We start from the raw sequence: 20,610 nt of genomic DNA on the forward strand, positions 1-20,610 counted from the left end.
GTAGCTGGCCTTAGTGTGGCAGTGGCTACTCATCTGAGTCAACTGCAGTTTGGCGGTCACACCATCACAAAGTGCAGTGCAATATTTACAGCAGTGATGGTATAAAACATGACTTCCTTCACACATAAGATAGGACTAGCAAACTCTGATTCCTTAAAGAATCACACTTCCATGCATAAAACAGTGTCAGATGTCTGATTACTTTACAAATGTGTTAAATATTTGACATTGAGCATGAAAGAAAGAAAAAGTTTATAAGAGGTCTGAAATTAAGCGTAAAAAGTGTGTTGGAAGTCGCTAAGTGCTCTCATTATGAAACAATGTATGAATGTAGTCTTGGTAATTTGTGCTCCACTTTAAGCAAAATCAAGTTTTTAATATATCTCAATATTTATGATGCCAATCTCCGAAACTGTGTGTATTACAGTGATATATTTAGGCAGGTACGTTAAGTGATGTAAGTAGATACTGTCTGCAAAAAGTGTTGCGAATAGAGTTAGAAGTAAGGAAGTGGTGATTAACAATTCATGCCTGATGTTGAAGTTTTACTGTGCGCCATTTTAACCAGAGTGTAGTTTTTCATGTATCTAAATGTCTATGATGTCATATCTCCTGAACTATGTGTAGTGTAATGATATAATTGTGCAGATACATTCAAAGGTGTATGTGGATACTGTATGCAAACTGCATTATGAGATACTGTATGCAAACAGCGTTATGAATAGAGTCAGTAGTAAAGAAGTAATAAATTTAAATATCGTGACTAATGCTTAAGTTTTACTACCTGAAAAGGAAAAACGTAGCAAGTGATTTTTTTTTTTTTTTCTTTTTTTATTGATTTTTTTTCTTTTTGTCATTTTGTGGGTTTGTCAGCAAAGGCTGTAAAGGTTGGAAATAGTGTGTGAAGTTTGTTGAAAGCAGCTAAGTTCTCTCGTTCTCAAATATGAGTAGGTAAAATCCAAGTATTTTCACGCCTTCAGTTATGGTGCCTCAACACAAACTCATAGTTTACAACTGTTATACTTGTCTTATTGTGTTAAACTTCGAATGTAAGATTGTATCTCTTAATGAATGGATTATGACAGCATATTAATTTCTTAAATTGGTCAATAATTATGTGAAGAATTGAAAATAAATTTGTGGTGACCCTGGAAGCTGTTAGATTGGAAAACTGCAATTGGTATTGGGTACCAGGTCTGAGATAGTTGCTTAGTAATGTAGATAGGGTAGAATAGGTTGTGACGGAACAGGAGTGAGATGTGATAGAAGGGTGTATCAGATATGTCATGCTCCTGAGTTGACCACTGGGATGGAAGCTAACTGAAAGAATATGCAACGAGACCAACAGGAATTATATGAAAGTCACTGTGATTTATGATGGTCCCCTAGGCATTACGGAAGGGGGACATGGTTCTTAGTAGGCTGTGTGATCACCACAGATGACAGTGCATGCTCTGCAATGTGCTCCCATGCTGACCACAAGGGTTGGCAAGGAGTTGTAGTGGTATGGCATTCAATTCCTCCACCTGTGTGGTTGACAGCTTCTGGATGGTAGTTGATGCATGTGGATGTGCTCCAATATGTAGTTCTTGAGATATATTTGGTTGAAGTTGACTGGAAAAAATGCAGAAGCCTTTTAAAGTCTTGTACATATAAAGGGAAACTTGGTCCATACAATATGAAAGATATTTTTTTTTCACTAAAAATATCAAGTTTCCATGATGGCTTTTGTCTCGGATGGTCTCTTATTGCCCAGTAAGGTTTACCATCCATATGAATATTTTGAAGCATCGTCAAATAGAGGATTTTGTAAAGTAGATGTCAATCACAATGAAATTAATAGCTTGCATTGGTCTGCCATGGCTTCTGCTGTTGCCAATTAATAAAAAACAGGTATTCATGTCACCAAGAGAGCACAGCCAGCAAGTTACATGATGATGATGATTATTATTGTTACTGTTATTGTTATTATTATTATTATTATTATTATTATTATCATTATTATTTTGAATATAAGGGCACTCAACAAAGAATCATCACACCATTCTCATAGTGGGGTTGGGGGAATAGGGGGAGGGAGTGGAGGTCAAAGGCTGTCCCCACAGGTGGAGTCATTTCTAATGCAGTAAAGTCCACTTCCCCTCCCCAGCACTTAAGGATTAAGGCAAGTCGGGCTTTGTGTAGAATACTTTTTCCAAGTCACCAAGCCTGTTAGTGAGTCAGTTAATAGAGGTTTCCATGTCTTGTTTAGGTTCTTTAAATAGGTTCCCAAGTCTTGGGAGTACTCAATAGTGGTTACCAAGTGTCATGTGTAGGTGTCTTCATAACTACAAATCTAAAATACTGACATACATGGTAAACTGTATAAGTGCAGTAGTGTTTTTAAATTTTTAGTCAGTTGTTGTTTTGACTGCATCTGGGTAACTATAGTACCAATCCAGTGATGTTTACTGAAGGCAAAGGTTGGTTTGTGATAATATGCTTTTCAGGAATCCAATATGTATTTTTTTGCCTGTTGTCTTATATACATTTATATAACATACTGCCATGGTTGGGATGTTGAAATCACAAATCCTGTGGGGTCATCAGTTGGTTCTGATTTGGCAAACATTGGTTACAGTTTAGTCATAAAATCCATTATTGCACATTCAGCAGTTTAGCCACTTTGAAGAGGAGTACAGCAAAACTTTGGTAACTTAGCAAATGTAAAAATTTTTAAAATATCTAAGATGTATATATATTTAATGTAAAATCCTAGATGGAATATAAGTAATGGAAGGAGTAGAAGTAACAACTCATTGAATAGTTGAGGTGCTGAGTCATTGTGGAACATAAATAAGATAGAATGTTAGTAGCTTTCTGAAAAAGCCTTCATCAGAGCTATCAAGCACATATCCTCACACAACCTACATACATACACATTCACTGTAAAAACATTGTCCTGGCTAACTACATTGTGCTAGAACTGCAGCTCAAGCCCACTCAATCTCAATCTGCAGTACCAGCACAACGTAATCACCTAGGACAATGTAACTGTGTATGTGCTTTGTGTGTGTGTGTGTGTGTAACATTGTCCTGGCTAACTACATTGTGCTAGAACTGCAGCTCAAGCCCACTCAATCTCAATCTGCAGTACCAGCACAACGTAATCACCTAGGACAATGTAACTGTGTGTATGTGCTTTGTGTGTGTGTGTGTGTGTGTGTGTGTGTGTGTGAGAGAGAGAGAGAGAGAGAGAGAGAGAGAGAGAGAGAGAGAGAGAGAGAGAGAGAGTTATGTCTCTGATGAAGACTTGACTTGGAAGCTAGAAATCTTTCCCATTTTGTTTATGTGCCTATTGATGACTCAGTGCCGTAACATTCGGTGAGTTCCCTTATTCCTTCTGTTATTGACATGTAGATTTGTCAGCTATTTTTAAAATGTTGACATGTCATAAAGCACAATATTTTCACTTCTCTCCACTTCATAATGGCTGAATGGACAAAACTGCAATAGTACATTTTTATGAATAAATTGTTTTAACAGTAAAAGGTGAGAAAGATGGATTTCAAAAAGTTTTATATGGCTATGTACCTCAGTCATAAAAAAGTAAATGACAACAAGTCCCCCAACATCCTTTTCATTTGATTTTTTGGTTAGTTGGAATTGATTGGTAATTTTCTCTTGATCCATCAATTAAAGAAACTGAAGAAAAATTTTATTTTTGAGAAAGTCAGAGTGATTTAATTGCCATTTATATTAATAATAAATCTGTAAAACCATTGTGTCTGTCTCTTTGTCTTTGAACACGCTAATCTCCAATTCGGCTAGGCAGGTTTTATTGGGTTTTCATTCGTAACTTCAGCATACATAGGGTCACCAGAGAGCATATATTTCATCAAAACCAAATTATGGAAAAAATGATATTCATACATATTATAAAAATGTAGGTATATATGAATGAATGAATGTTCCACATCCCCTCTGAAATCACTAGACTCGTTTTAAATAAACTTGGTACACATATCACCTACTGTCTGGGAAGGCTAAGAACCACTCACCTATCAAAGGGATGAAGTGAAAAAGCAGTGTAGCTAGGACGCATGAATACCCAGATTTCATTCATCCAGTATTTAAGTTTAGAGCACTTAGTTACTTGCAGCAAACTTTAAATATAATTTCAGTCCTTTACAAAACTTTTTCTCCCCCCCCCCCCCGCCCCCCCCCCCCCCAAAAAAAATGATGGAAAGAAAAAAGTTGATCACTTACTGTTGTGGATTGGCAAGAGAGCCAACCCACTATGAGAGGAAGCCAAAAGGCACGCATTTTAGCTCACGCAGGCTGGCGTGAGGTCTGGAACAGGTTAAGGAAATGAGACTAGCAAAAAAGGACGTAGCTGTGGAATACTTAACTTTAATCAGTAAATGGTGAACATCGCTCTTGATGGTACATGTTTTACAGCATCAATAGTAACTGGTAATGGCGCCTTGCTAGGTCGTGGAAAATGACGTAGCTGAAGGCTATGCTAACTATCGTCTCGGCAAATGAGAGCGTAATTTGTCAGTGAACCATCGCTAGCAAAGTCGGCTGTACAACTAGGGCGAGTGCTAGGAAGTCTCTCTAGACCTGCCGTGTGGCGGCGCTCGGTCTGCAATCACTGATAGTGGCGACACGCAGGTCTGACGTATACTAACGGACAGCGGCCGATTTAAAGGCTACCACCTACCAAGTGTGGTGTCTGGCGGTGACACCGCACTTACTACATTTTGGATGCTCATTTTCACGTCAGGGATGATATTTTAATTTACTGCTTCTTCCTGCTAACTGTATGTTATAGTCTTAGGTGGAGATTTCAATTTACCAGATATAGACTGGGGCACTCAGATGTTTAGGACAGGTGGTAGGGACAGAGCATCGAGTGACATTATACTGAGTGCACTATCCGAAAATTACCTCGAGCAATTAAACAGAGAACCGACTCGTGGAGATAACATCTTGGACCTACTGATAACAAACAGACCCGAACTTTTCGACTCTGTATGTACAGAACAGGGAATCAGTGATCATAAGGCCGTTGCAGCATCCCTGAGTATGGAAGTAAATAGGAATATAAAAAAAGGGAGGAAGGTTTATCTGTTTAGCAAGAGTAATAGAAGGCAGATTTCAGACTACCTAACAGATCAAAACGAAAATTTCTGTTCTGACACTGACAATGTTGAGTGTTTATGGAAAAAGTTCAAGGCAATCGTAAAATGCGTTTTAGACAGGTACGTGCCGAGTAAAACTGTGAGGGACGGGAAAAACCCACCGTGGTACAACAACAATGTTAGGAAACTACTGCGAAAGCAAAGAGAGCTCCACTCCAAGTTTAAACGCAGCCAAAACCTCTCAGACAAACAGAAGCTAAATGATGTCAAAGTTAGCGTAAGGAGGGCTATGCGTGAAGCGTTCAGTGAATTCGAAAGTAAAATTCTATGTACCGACTTGACAGAAAATCCTAGGAAGTTCTGGTCTTACGTTAAATCAGTAAGTGGCTCGAAACAGCATATCCAGACACTACGGGATGATGATGGCATTGAAACAGAGGATGACACGCGTAAAGCTGAAATACTAAACACCTTTTTCCAAAGCTGTTTCACAGAGGAAGACCGCACTGCAGTTCCTTCTCTAAATCCTCGCACAAACGAAAAAATGGCTGACATCGAAATAAGTGTCCAAGGAATAGAAAAGCAACTGGAATGACTCAATAGGGGAAAGTCCACTGGACCTGACGGGATACCAATTCGATTCTACACAGAGTACGCGAAAGAACTTGCCCCCCTTCTAACAGCCGTGTACCGCAAGTCTCTAGAGGAACGGAGAGTTCCAAATGATTGGAAAAGAGCACAGATAGTCCCAGTCTTCAAGAAGGGTCGTCGAGCAGATGCGCAAAACTATAGACCTATATCTCTTACGTCGATCTCTTGTAGAATTTTAGAACATGTTTTTTGCTCGCGTATCATGTCATTTCTGGAAACCCAGAATCTACTATGTAGGAATCAACATGGATTCCGGAAACAGCAATCGTGTGAGACCCAACTCGCCTTATTTGTTCATGAGGCCCAGAAAATATTAGATACAGGCTCCCAGGTAGATGCTATTTTTCTTGACTTCCGGAAGGCGTTCGATACAGTTCCGCACTGTCGCCTGATAAACAAAGTAAGAGCCTACGGAATATCAGACCAGCTGTGTGGCTGGATTGAAGAGTTTTTAGCAAACAGAACACAGCATGTTGTTATCAATGGAGAGACGTCTACAACCGCTAAAGTAACCTCTGGCGTGCCACAGGGGAGTGTTATGGGACCATTGCTTTTCACAATATATATAAATGACTTAGTAGATAGTGTCGGAAGTTCCATGCGGCTTTTCGCGGATGATGCTGTAGTATACAGAGAAGTTGCAGCATTAGAAAATTGTAGCGAAATGCAGGAAGATCTGCAGCGGATAGGCACTTGGTGCAGGGAGTGGCAACTGACCCTTAACATAGACAAATGTAATGTATTGCGAATACATAGAAAGAAGGATCCTTTATTGTATGATTATATGATAGCGGAACAAACACTGGTAGCAGTTACTTCTGTAAAATATCTGGGAGTATGCGTGCGGAACGATTTGAAGTGGAATGATCATATAAAATTAATTGTTGGTAAGGCGGGTACCAGGTTGAGATTCATTGGGAGAGTGCTTAGAAAATGTAGTCCATCAACAAAGGAGGTGGCTTACAAAACACTCGTTCGACCTATACTTGAGTATTGCTCATTAGTGTGGGATCCGTACCAGATCGGTCTGACGGAGGAGATAGAGAAGATCCAAAGAAGAGCGGCGCATTTCGTCACAGGGTTATTTGGTAACCGTGATAGCGTTACGGAGATGTTTAATAAACTCAAGTGGCAGACTCTGCAAGAGAGGCGCTCTGCATCGCGGTGTAGCTTGCTCGCCAGGTTTCGAGAGGGTGCGTTTCTGGATGAGGTATCGAATATATTGCTTCCCCCTACTTATACCTCCCGAGGAGATCACGAATGTAAAATTAGAGAGATTAGAGCGCACACAGAGGCTTTCAGACAGTCATTCTTCTCGCGAACCATACGCGACTGGAACAGGAAAGGGAGGTAATGACAGTGGCACGTAAAGTGCCCTCCGCCACACGCCGTTGGGTGGCTTGCGGAGTATCAATGTAGATGTAGACAAACTTTGCAGACTGTGTTCACATACATCTGAATGTACCTGCAAAATTATACCTATGTATGACACACAGTTCAGGATATATGATGTCATAAACACTGAGATGCTTGAAAAACTGCATCATGCGTGACATTTAAATTACTATTATTACAAACCAAATGATTCAATTTTGATGAAATTTGGTACGGTAATAGGTTAACCCCTGAGAAAGAACACAGGCTACTTTAGAAAGTATGTAGTATATGATACTTATTCATTTGATGAATATTATGTGAATTACAGAAAAAATATTTACTCTTTCAAAGAGTTATTTATGCCTGCTCTTTGACTTATGAGATTTGTCATATTTGTGAAAATGTTTTTCTTGGTTGGTATGTGCTATGTGATACATTTTAAAGTAATGAATACAATACTTATACAATTTCCACTGTGTTTATTCGAGTCTTCCACACTACTTGCGGTATAATGTAGTGCTACTTATGTGCATAATCCAGTATTTGAGGATGAAAGAGGGTAGTGACTTGCAACAAACTTTACACATAATGTCAAAACTTTGTAAAACCTTTTCTCTCAGACAACCCCACAAAATGATGAAAGGAAAGAAGTTTATCATTCAATACATTTTCGCTGGTCATGCAGTAAAACTGTTGCATCAGGCATGATGTCATTACATTTCCATGTATTGCTTATGTGATACTAACTCTCTTCGCAACAAATTTAGCAGACAGTACCTGCATACGCTGCTAAATGTATGTGGAGAATTATTACATTGTATGACACATAGTTCAGGAGATTAGAGGGAAAAAGAAGTTGGACAGAAAGAGGGGGAGGAGGAGATGGCCAGAGAAAGGGTAGAGGAGGAGGTGGACAGGGAGAAGGATGGGAAACATGAGATGGACATAGGAAGAAAAAAGGAGCATGTGGATACAGAGAGGGGAGGAGGTGGATAAAGAGAGGGGCAGGAAGAGACGGACACAGAGAAGAGGAAGAAGCAGATAGATAGGGGTGAACAGTGAGAGAGGAAGGAGGAGATGCACTAATAAAATTGAAATAAATACGTACCAGGGCAATGCCAGGTAACTAGTCCTGCATAAAATATCATGTGTTACCAGTTGACAACAGTGTTTATTACAGAAAATGTCTTTGGTTTGGCAGAAAGTAAAGATTTACCTAATTGTCGAGCCAACAGTGAAGATATATGGCATTTCCAAGGCTTTTATGATCACTTGATGATGTGCTCTAGGTATTCTCAGGTTCTTTGACCAGCAGTTTTTCATTTTTCTTATGTTTCACCAGCCACTTTTTCTGGCAAAACAAAACATCAGAAGAAACAACCAAACCACTGCTAACTACTTATGATGCTACCTCAGACACCATGTTCATAATGAAGTTCTGCAGCCCATAATTGGAAATGGAATTAGATGTAAGTCATCATATGACAAAGTCACATTTCATAATTCATTGTGGGGCTTTTGTCTTGTCACATTCTCTTTGACAAATATCTTCTTCACATGTGCTGCTGTGTACAGGCTGTGTTTTCACAAGGTTACAAACTATCTTCATTTTGCAATTTTGTCATTTGGTGTCCATAGGTGCCATTGAAGTAATCCCTAACAAAAAGTTTACTGCTATCTGACAATTATGCACGACATTCAACAACCCTCCACAGTCCCTTATGTAGAGGCCTAATGTGGCCATTCAGGAACTGCTGTTCAGGCCCTATACTTCACATAAATTTGTGCTAATTGTTTACATTTCATACCTGGCTCAGTTTCTTACCATTCACAAATGTCATTTCTTGTGTTAAAAACTTTGCACAGAAAAGTATATAATTGGTGAGATGTCCACCAATAATTTTGGTGCTATTCAATGCATAAAAATTTTTGCTGATGAGAGTACTGAATTTATATTTGTATTATTTCTGTTATTGATACTCAAACTGCATAAGAATAGCAGAATGCTTTAAAGCATGTTCAGTGATCATTTAATAAAATAATTTATTTCTGTTTAACTGGTAAACTAATCTTTCTGAGTCTTGCATACTGCTCACTATTTTGGTTTTTGATGTGCATTTTATTGACTTGTTCTAAGAATTAAGTGAAATAGGGAATGTGAAGCGTATGTCAAACAAAAACAGTTAGTCAAATGCCTAATTGTTATTTATAGTGGCATATCCTATTGTATTCCTCTCATATAGTGAAATCTCCATTATGCCAACACCTCTTTAGAATGAAGATATGTGCCTGTCATTCTTGTTATAGTGTGTTCCTGTTGTTTAATTCACTTGTAAGCAACAAAGACTTTTATTATGTCATACATTTTTCATTTATATTTAAGTTTTTTGGTGATAGATGTCATACATATGATTTCTTGCAACACAGGTATTAAATGTTGTTTTTTCTAGATCATTTCTTAACAAAATGTATTCAGCCAATGAGACACACTTTGCCATGTGTGTTTTCAGTTTTCAATTACAGAAATGTGGTAAGAAGTTCCCATATGTTGCTCTAACAAGATTTAATTTTTCTCCATTGTGTGGTGCAGATAACTCATTGTTCAGTCTGCAGAAATGATTTTTGAGAAAAATCACTCCTGTCTGTAATTACTTTGTAAGCATTTCACTTCTTCTGTAAATGCTATATCATATTGTCAGATGGTATATCTGTTAATAATAGAGGCCATCATTTCTGACAATGTATAATTATTTTTTTATGAAAAGACACATTACAGTATACCATAGTTTATGAAATATATTTTTTATCAGAAACTTCAAGTGTAAAAAAAGCTGATACGTCTTACACAGGGGAAAACTTATCACATTTCTTCACCAGGAACTGTGTGAAGCAGTTTCTTAGATTCTCAGTTATTCTTCAGATTGTTTATATTACATCTCTTGTGAAATGAAATGTATTACAAACTCCTTGTGGAACTTGATCTGTTAACCAAGTTCACTTATGATTTCTTTTGTATTTTTAGGTACAACTAAGTTATCATAAAACTTTATCTTGGCTTGTCTGCTAAAAATTATGTTTATCATCATTCTGTCATTTATTTTATAGCTGATTTTTGCATTTTGATTTTATTTTAGACATGAAATGTAAATGAAGAGTTAGTTTTGCTCTGAGATAGTTACGTATTTAACTTCTTACAAAACTATCTAGGCCGGTATTTCAGCGGACAACAACAAGTAACAGTTTCCTGCTTTTTTGTAGGTCCACTGCAATACACCATAAGTGCTAAAGGTAGAACACAGCTAGTCTACAATGGCTTTATTTATAATGCTGATTCTCAGAGAGGAGACAGAGTGTCTTGGAGATGCGTGAAATATCAGAGGGGCTGTCGTGGCCGATGTGTTACAGTAAATAATGAAATAGAATCTATACAGTCTACCCATAATCATCTCTCATATTAAGAAAAATAATGTGAAAAATGCAGTCATTGTTTGTCAACTGTAAATCACAAACTGGAAAAAGTGTGTCTGATTTAACTATAGAACTTACTTGTGGAAGGTTTTGAAGTAAAGTAATGGAATCATTATTTTCTTGATGTCTAAAATGCACAGTGTGAATGGAAATAAGTGTGAATATTCAAAATAGAATGGGAAATTCTTGTTGGCCTTCATTAAAAAATAAATAAATTGTTTTTTGAACTGTGAACAAGTATATTATTTTTGTAGTGATATTTTGCTTGAAAATATTACTAGTGTTTCTGTAGCTTACCTAAGGGTGGATTTATGGTGACTAGATGCATGAATTTATTAAATTAAAATCAGAATTTCTGTTATGGGCAGATTTGGTAGCCCATAACTTTTTTGTTCATAGAGCTACTGAAAAATATTTTCCTCTACAAATTGTCATCAGAATTCCTGGGGCGAGAGCATGATAAAAAGTTATCATGCAGCAGTGAAAGACTATTTTTAGATCAAAATGCACTGATTTATCAATGGATATCCATTTAAGGTCAATGCAGTTTGCCCAGTACTTTTTAGTGAATACATTCCACCCTGTAAGAGAAATTCAGCAAGGTACAGATGTACTAATTTACAGTGACCACAACCTCTTTGTTACATTCAAAATGTTTTTGAACACTACATTTCTTTAAATGTGTGGCTTGGTTAAAAGCAAAGCGTGCCACATCATGTGAATGGGGCCAATGTTCCAACAACTGACACTTCAGATTACATCACTTTTGCACTACCAAAGAATGTTTTTGGATAAGTGTTAATAACAGATTTTTATCCAGTTGGTATACAAGAATTTTTAAGTGTTCAACAGTATTGTCTTACCATTTGGAAGGCAATCAAGAACAATTCATTTTGCACGAGAGAAAAGATTGGTCATAATCTTTGCAAAGTTTCATTGCTTGTCAGCTATCCTTTTTTTATTGTACAGAGCACCTGTGACTCTATATTGTTTTCATTGTTGTTGCATTTCACAGATGGAATGGTGAACCTAATCCTCATCTACACTAAAAACACCATAACAGTTTGAAGCTTTCTGAAATCATCTAAACACTACCGAGATATTCATTTCCACATTTGCTTTTAGTCAAGGTTCACCAATACAACAATATTCTTGTGTAAATATGATTTATCATTTTTTTTTACAAGCAAAATATATTGTAATGTTTTGCAATACACACTGAGTCAGTTATTTACCACACTTTTAATAGTCAGCCATCCAATAGTGTATTGTGCACTTTCTCAGTGTTTTATTTATTGACTGAAATTTTGAATCATTCATTGCATGACTCATCTTCTGAGAGAAGTATGCCCACAGTAAATTTAGTTGCTTATTTCCTAGGACATGGAAGCTAGAGGCACAGATTCACAATCAACTCTAAATGAACTGCTGTTGGTAATAAACTGTGCAAAACAGTGTATTTTGTAACAGCAGAGTATTGTGGTCTGTCCCCTTGAAAGCAACATCTATTGTCACACCACTTTAAAAATTCTCATACACAAGACTGTTCTGCACAGCAATGGAACTCTGTACTTTCATTATTGCAGAACATGTAACAACATAACATATTGTTGACATCAGTGTCATCACTGTTTTAGGCCAATAACTTCTTATGTGGTCTTTATAATGCTAGCTGTCTGTCCAACATACTGAGTAGTGCATGTTTTGATAAGCAGAGATGATAAGGTTGTCTGCACACTTTGAACAATATTTTGATAGGAAAATAAAAGAAAGGGAGACTAATTGTAGGAAAAGAACAAGACACTGAAAACTTAGAGTGGAATCTAATTGGTATTCAAAAATTAATTCTAAATATGTACTGAATAAAATAAATAGAATGTAATATTATTCTTGGACATTTCTGGATTTAGAATAGTGTGAAAGTTTTACACATTCTGTAAAGAAAATATTCTGAGTCATCTGAGTGCATGGAAAAAAGAATAGTAGACTCATCTTACTTGAATCAGAGAAATTCATAACCAAACAGGAGCATACTTTAAATTTTTGTGAAGTTACAAGCTCACAATTTCATATTTCCTATAAGGTGTGATCAAAAAGTTTCCATTTGAAGGCTGCACAGTAAAGAATCGGTATGCCAATCAGGCAAAGTCACCATGAGCACTGAGGCAATCGTCCCACTGATGCACCTGGCTGAAGATACCCGTTTTGTAAAATTTCGTGTCCTGCTGCATGGAGAAGTCTATAACTGGCTGCTGCATACCCTCATCCAACAGCAATCATCGTCTCCTCAAGTCCTTTTTTAAGGGACTGAAGGTGTGATAATCACATGGGGAGAGATCAGGACTGTAGAGTGGGTGCTTGAATGTCTCCAACTTGAGTTGGCGTAACATCTGCATTATGACAGTTGTGATATGGGTACACATTTTATCAGGAAGCAGCAGCACCCCTTAGCACATCATTCCATGATGGTGGTTTTCGACAGACATGCTGCCCCATATACATTCTTTATTGTCTGATGGTTGTCTACCGATGTTTGTCCTTCAGCAGCCAAGAAAAGAATAACAGCATATTGGTACTGTTCAGCTGCATTTGGTAATAATTCTGCCATAGTTACTGAATATATTGTGTATAGGATATTGTGTGTTTCTGCATTTACCACACACACATTGGAAAGACACAAATAACACACTAATCCTTTGCCTACAAGTCAGTGCTTATAAACCCACATTGTAGTTGCACTATGTTGCAGGTATGCTTCACCAAGCCCTCAAATGGAAACCTTTTGATTGCCAGCTATACATCTATGTACATACTATGTGAGCCACTGTATACTGCATGGCACAGGGTACTTCGCACCATTGATATTCGTCCCCTTTAAGTGTTAATCTTGCAAAGACTGAGCCAACCAGTGACAAATCTAGTTGCACATCTCTGAATTGATTTGCTGTGCTTCTTTAATCCATCTGGTTGGGATTCCTAAGACTCAGATAACACAGAAGAATGGTTTGCACAAGTGTTCTGTATGTAGCCTCTTTCATAGGTATGCCACACTTTCTTGTAACCCTCCAAATAAACTGCAGTCAGCTATTTACATTCCCTACAGCTGACTGTATGTGTTTGTTCCATTTCACTCCACTCCACAGCGTTACACCCAAGTCAAGCAGTACACTACTAATAAAGAGGACTGTTTCCCCATTGTCTCTGTACTAACCTACATTTACCCTCATTTAAAACAAGCTGCCATGCATTGCACCAAATAGATATTCTGCCCAAGTCATCCTGAATCCTCTTCAGTAACTCAAAGATGACACATTCCATGCACAACAGTTGTCACCAACAAACAGTCTCATATTACTGGTTGTCCTCTCCAACATATGATTTATCTACATGGAAAACAAGAGCTGTTCTATCACACTTCCCTGGAGCATTCTTGATGCTATGTTTGTTCTGATAGATACTCAACATCCAGGACAATGTTTTGGTTCCTGATACCTTCAAAGTCTTCTAGACAAGCCAATCACATATTTCATGACCTGTTTTGAATGATCAGATCTTTGTAAGCAATCTACAGTGTGGTTCAGGCCTGAACAGTTTTTGGAACTCTAGGAATGGAGAATCTGCCCTTTTGACAGTATCATATTTGCAGGATATTGTGTGTGAAAAGGGCCAGCTGTATTTTGCATGATCTATACTTCCTATATCCATGCTGATTTATGGTCATACACTTTTCTTTCCCAAGGAAACTCATTATATTCAACCTTAGAACATGTAGCAGACCAACTTTAAGGATACTGGTCTGTTGTTTTGCATATCTATTCTTTTCCCCTTCTTATATACAGGAAGAACCATAGTTTTGTTTTCAGTTATTTGCTAGGGATTGCCATGTGAAAGATTCACAATAAATGTGAGCTAAAAAACCAAATTGGAATTCCATCAGGTCATGGCACCTTATTCATTGTCAGCTAGTTCAATAGTTTTTCAGCACTCAGAGATGCATGAGACGCTTGCTTTTATGTCATCGATTTGACAGTTTATGCAGCAATAAAACGATGGTAGGTATATACAATCCCCCTATCTGAATGTGCTATAATGACATCTTATTTAATGAAAAACTGCCCCAGTTCCTGTCCAGAATTTCAGTGAGTTGATTTCTGGCTAGGGCCATATATTAGGCCATTTTGAATTGGTTCTGAAAACTGCCATAAATGTGATAAATATATAAATATTGTTCAGACTAAAAGATGGAAAAAATGAAGCTTATGTATAATACAGTCAAACAATGCAAAATCCAGGATGGGATGTAGCAATATTGTGAAAAGGAAAGTTGCTACTCACCATATAACGGAGATGCTAAGTTGCAGATAGGCACAACAAAAAGACTATCACAAATATATAGCTTGCGGCCAGGAAGGCCTTTGTCAGAATTAGGCAGCGAACACACGCATACACACTCACATAAACACAACTCACACACACAGTGCAGTCTCAGGCAACTGAGGCCACACTGTGAGCAGCGATTATGGGAGCAGCAACTGGGTGGGGGTAAGGTGGAGGCTGGGGTGGGGAGGGGGAGGAATAGTAGGGTAGGTGGTGGTGGACAGTGATGTGCTGTTGGGAGGTGCAGAGGGGCGAAGTGGGAAGAGGGTAGGGCAGCTATGTGCAGTCGGGAGGTTAGACGGAGGAAGTGGAGAGGTGGGGGAGGGGGGGATGGATATCAGAAAAGGAGAGAAATAAAAGGACTGGATGTGATGGAGGAATGAGGGCCATGTAGTGCTGGAATAGAAACAGAGACGGGGCTGGATGGGAGAGGGCTATGACTAACAAAGGTTGAGGTCAGGAGTGGTATGGGAATGCAGGATGTATTGCAATTCAGAAAAGTTTCAAGAACCACTTGAAAATGAACTAATATAAAGACTGAAACCAGTAGTGGGTTCATTAAAGCTTTCAGCTGTAGTTGGAGAACAAACTGTTGCAGAATCAGCACATGGAAAAACTTATAATGACATTATTTACATCTATACTGTACGAGTCACATGATGGGTGTTTGGCAGATGGTACTTCTGACATGACTACCACTTAACCCTCCCCTGGTACCTCAAAAATTGTTCTCAAGAAGAACAACTGTTGGTAAGCAACCATATGATCTAATTTTCACATTGTGGTAATTTTGTAATACATGCATGGGGTCATGTAATTTGTTGACCGAATCTTCTTGGACTGTATGCCCTCAGAATTTCAGCAGTGAACCTTACCATGGTGCACCATATCTCTTGTAGTGTGTTGCACTGGAGTTTATTGAGTATGCCAGTAACATTCTTGTGCATGATACATGATGTCATGTATCGCCCTTCACTCTGCCTTTTCTCTCTCTTCTATTAATCCAACCTGGTAAGAGCCACAGGCTGATGACAAATACTCAAGAAATGTTTGGAAAAGTACCGCATCAGACATTTCTTACATGGATTAATTAATTTTGCTTAAGATTTCCCCCCTATGAATCCAAGCCTCTCATTTGCTTTTCCTACAGTTGGTTTTATGTGGTCATTAAACTTTAGCTTGCTCCAGATGATTGTTTTAAAGTATTTGACGTTTTCAGTGTGTCACTGACAGGCACAATGAAAAAGAATGCTAGGAATATTTCAGCTTTTGGATAAAGTTCTTCTTCAGAAGAAGAAAACTCACACACACGGTTATTGTCACCGGGTATTAAGGCCCACTTGCAACTGCAGCTGGTGTGACAAACTGTCTAACTGGGAGGGGTAGTGTGGGTAAGGAAGAGAAGTGGAGCGGAATGGGGGAGGGGTAGCAGAATAGGGGTGGTGTAAGATGCTAGGACTGCATGAAGGAGTATCCAGGGACATGGTGGGGAGAGAACAGGGGTACTTAGGTGCAGAGGCCAGACAAACGTGCGGTTCCTGAAGAGGGGCAGCAACCTCTTCAGTAGCTAGAGGGCCAACAGTGTCAATGATTGACTGATCTGGCCTTTTAACATCAACCAAAGCGGCCTTGCCTGTGATGATACTGCGAACAACTGAAAGCAAGAGGAAACTGCAGTCATAATTTTTCCCAAGGGCATTAGCTCTAAAGTATGGTTAAATGATGATAACATCCTCTTAATATATCTAAAAACACAGATGATGTGACTTACCGAACGAAAGTGCTGGCAGGTCGATAGACACACAAACAAACAAAAACATACACATGAAATTCAAGCTTTCGCAACAAACTGTTGCCTCATCAGAAAAGAGGGAAGGAGACGGAAAGATGAAAGGATGTGGGTTGTGCTTGTGTCTGTGTATGTGTGGATGGATATGTGTGTGTGTGCGAGTGTATACCCCTTCTTTCCCCCTAAGGTAAGTCTTTCCGCTCCCGGGATTGGAATGACTCCTTACCCTCTCCCTTAAAACCCACATCCTTTCGTCTTTCCCTCTCCTTCCCTCTTTCCTGATGAGGCAACAGTTTGTTGCGAAAGCTTGAATTTCATGTGTATGTTTGTGTTTGTTTGTGTGTCTATCGACCTGCCAGCACTTTCGTTCGGTAAGTCACATCATCTGTGTTTTTAGATATATTTTTCCAACGTGGAATGTTTCCCTCTATTATATTAACATCCTCTTAAGTAATATATTCCCCCATTCAGATCTCTGGGTGGGGACTACTCAGGAAGACACTGTTATCAGGAGAAACAAAACTGGCATTCTACACATTGGAGCATAGAATGTCAGATCCCTGAATTGGTCAGGTAGGTTAGAAAATATAAAAAGGGAAATGGTTAGGTTAATGTTAGGTGTAATGGGAATTAGTGAAGTTCAGTGGCAGGAGGAACAGAATTTCTGGTCAGGTGAATACAAGGTTATAAATACAAAATCAAATAGGAGCAATGCAGAAGTGTATTTAGTAATGAATAAAAAAATAGGAATGCAGATAATATACTATGAAAAGCATACTGAACACATTTCTGTAGCCATGATAGACACAAAGCCCATGCCCATCACAGTAGTACGAGTTTATATGCCAACTAGCTCTGCAGATGAGGAGGACATAGAGATAATGTATGATGAAATAAAAGAAATTATTTAGATAGTTGAGATGAAAATTTAATCGTCATGGGAGACTGGAATTCAATAGTAGGAAAAGGAAGTGAAGGAAGAGTAGTTGGTTGAATATGGACTGGGAGAAAGGAATGAAAGAGAAACCCACCTGGTAGAATTCTGCACAGAGTACAATTAATCTCAGCTAACACTTTGTTTAAGAATCATGAAAGAAGGTTGTATATGTGGAAGAGACCTGGAGACAGCAGAAGGTTTCAGGTTGATTATATTATGGTAAGACAGAGATTTCAAAACCAGATTTTAAATTGTATGACATTCCCAGGGGCAGATGTGGACTCTGGCCACAATTTATTTTTTATGAATTGCAAATTAAAACTGAAGAAATTGTAAAAAGTCCGGAATGTAAGGAGATGGGACTGGGATAAACTGAAAGAACCAGAGGTTCTAGATAGTTTCAGAGGGAACATTAGGGAACACCTGACAAGAACTGAGGAAAGCTATACAGTAGAAGAAGCATGGATAGCCTTGAGAGGTGAAATAGTGAAGGCAGCAGAGGATCAAGTAGGTAAAAAGATGAGGGCTAGTAGAAATACTTGGGTAACACAATAGATATTGAATTTAATAAATGAAAGGAGAATATATAAAAATGCAATAAATGAAGCAGGTGAGAGACAATACAAACGTCTAAAAATGAAATCGACAGGAGGTGCAAAAAGGCTAAGCAGGAATGGCTAGAGGACAAGTGCATTGGTGTAGAAGCATAAATCACTAGGGTTAAGACAGATGCTACATACAGGAAAATTAAAGAGACCTTTGGAGAAAAGAGAACCACCATTGTGAATATCAAGAGCTCAGATGGAAAACCAGTCCTAAGCAAAGAAGGGAAAGCAGAAAAGTGGAAGGAGTATAAAGAGAGTCTATACAATGGAGATGTACTTGAGGGCAATATTATGTAAATGGAAGAGGACATAGATGTAGAAAAAAAGAAAGATATAACATTGTGTGAAGAATTTGACAAAGCACTGAAAGACTTAAGTCCCAGGAGCAGACAGCATTCTGTTAGAACTACTGATAGCCTTGAGAGAGCCAGCCATGACAAAACTCTTCCTTCTGATGAGCAAGATGTATGAAACAAGTGAAATACCCTCAGACTTCAAGAAGAATATGATAATTCCATTCCAAAGAAAGCAGATGCGGACAATTTGAATATTAGTGAATAGGCTATTTAATTAGTCATGGCAGCAAAATACTAATATGAATCAATTACAGAAGAATGGAAAAACTGGTAGAAGCTGATCTCGGGGAAGACCAGTTTGGATTCCAGAGAAATCGCGAGACAATACAGACCCTACGACTTTTCAAAGAAGATAGGTTAAGGAAAGGCAAGCCTATGTTTATGGCATTTGTAGACTTGGAGAAAGCTTTTGTCAATGTTGACTGGAATACTCTCTTTCACATTATAAAGGTGTCAGAGGTAAAATACAGGGAGTGAAAGGCTGTTTACAATTTGTACAAAAAACAGATGGCAGTTACAAGAGTTGAGGGGCACGAAAGTGAAGCAGTGGTTGAGAAGGGAATGAGACAGGATTGCAGCCTATTCCTAATGATATTCAGTATGTATATTAAGAAAGCACTAAAGGAAACAAAAAAAAATTTGGAGTCGGAATTAAAGTCCAGTGAGAAGAAACAAAAACTTTGAGGTTTACCGATGACATTGTACTTTTGTGAGAGACAGAAAACGACTTGGAAGAACGGGTGAACAGAATGGACAGTGTCTTAAAAGGAGAATGTTAGATGAACATCAACAAAAGCAAAATGAGAATAATGGAGTGTTGTCTAATTAAATCAGATGATGCCGAGGGAATTGAATTAGGAAATGAGACAATTGAAGTAGTAAAGGAGTTTTGCTATTTGGGGAGCAAAATAACTGATGATGGTCAACGTAGGGAGGATAAGAAATGCAGACTGGTAACGGCAAAAAAAAATTTTCTGAAGGAGGGAAATTTGTTAACAATGCATATAGATTTAAGTGCAGAAAGTCCTTTCTGAATGTGTTTGCATGGAGTGTAGCTACGAATGGAAGTGAAACATAGATGATAAACAGTTTAGACAAGAAGAGAAGAGAAACATTTGAAATGTGGTGCTACAGAAGAATGCTGAAGATTAGATGGGTATATCACATAACTAATGAGGAGGTAGTGAATAGAACTGAGGAGAAGAGAAATTTGTGGTACAACCTGACTAAAAGAAGAAGGAACTGGTTGGTAGGACACATTCTGAGACATCAAGGAATCACCAGTTTAGTATTGGAGGGAAGTGTGGAGGGTAAAAATTGTAGAGGGAGACCAAGAGATGAATACAGTAAGCAGATTCAGAAGGATGTTGTGTGCAGTCATTACTTGGAGATGAAGAGGCTTGCACAGGATAGAGTAGCATGGATAATTGCATCAAACCAGTCTTTGGACTGAAAATCACAACAACAACAACAGGTGCAGCTTTGGAGGCTGCGTGATAGGGTGAGGCAGTAAGAGAATGAAGAGAGAGGAAAAGTAGAGAGGGAGGAAAGGGAAAGTAAATGTGTTGGTGAGATAGAAGTCATGTTTAGTACTGAAATGGGAGCAGGGAAGGGCACAGATAGGTAGACTACAGGGACTGGCGAAGGGTGAGGTCAGGGGGGTTATGAGAATGAAGGATATGTTGTAGGGAGAGTTCTCACCTGTGCAAATCAAAAAAGCTGGTGTTATAGGGAAGATTCTAGATGGCACAGGCTGTAAAAGAGGCATTCGAGTAAAGCACATCGTGTTGGGAAGTATGTTCAGCAACTGGGTGGTCCATCTGTCTCTTGGCCATAGTTTGGGAGTGGCCATTCATTAGACAGATAACTTCTTATTTGTTGTGCCGATGTAGAACATGGCATAATGGTTCCACTAAGCTTGTAG

At 38.4% G+C, this 20,610-nt stretch overlaps 1 protein-coding gene across 6 annotated transcripts in view; it reads left to right on the plus strand.

Moving 5' to 3' along the window:
• LOC126483260 (longitudinals lacking protein, isoforms H/M/V-like) overlaps positions 1-20,610 on the plus strand; it is a 454,209-nt gene that overhangs the window by 287,109 nt on the left and 146,490 nt on the right. Inside the window, exon 7 of one of the 6 annotated variants that reach the window (XM_050106615.1) lies at positions 10,413-10,753. The exons of the other annotated variants lie outside the window; for them this stretch is intronic. Within the exon in view, the coding sequence (XP_049962572.1) occupies positions 10,413-10,612 (200 nt within the window). The 3' untranslated portion in view covers positions 10,613-10,753. Of the gene's footprint in view, positions 1-10,412; positions 10,754-20,610 lie in introns of those variants that run through there. 6 annotated transcript variants of the gene reach the window in all.

The sequence above is a fragment of the Schistocerca serialis genome, chromosome 1 (genome assembly GCF_023864345.2).
Source record: "Schistocerca serialis cubense isolate TAMUIC-IGC-003099 chromosome 1, iqSchSeri2.2, whole genome shotgun sequence".
In the NCBI taxonomy this organism is placed as follows: Eukaryota; Metazoa; Arthropoda; class Insecta; order Orthoptera; family Acrididae; genus Schistocerca; species Schistocerca serialis.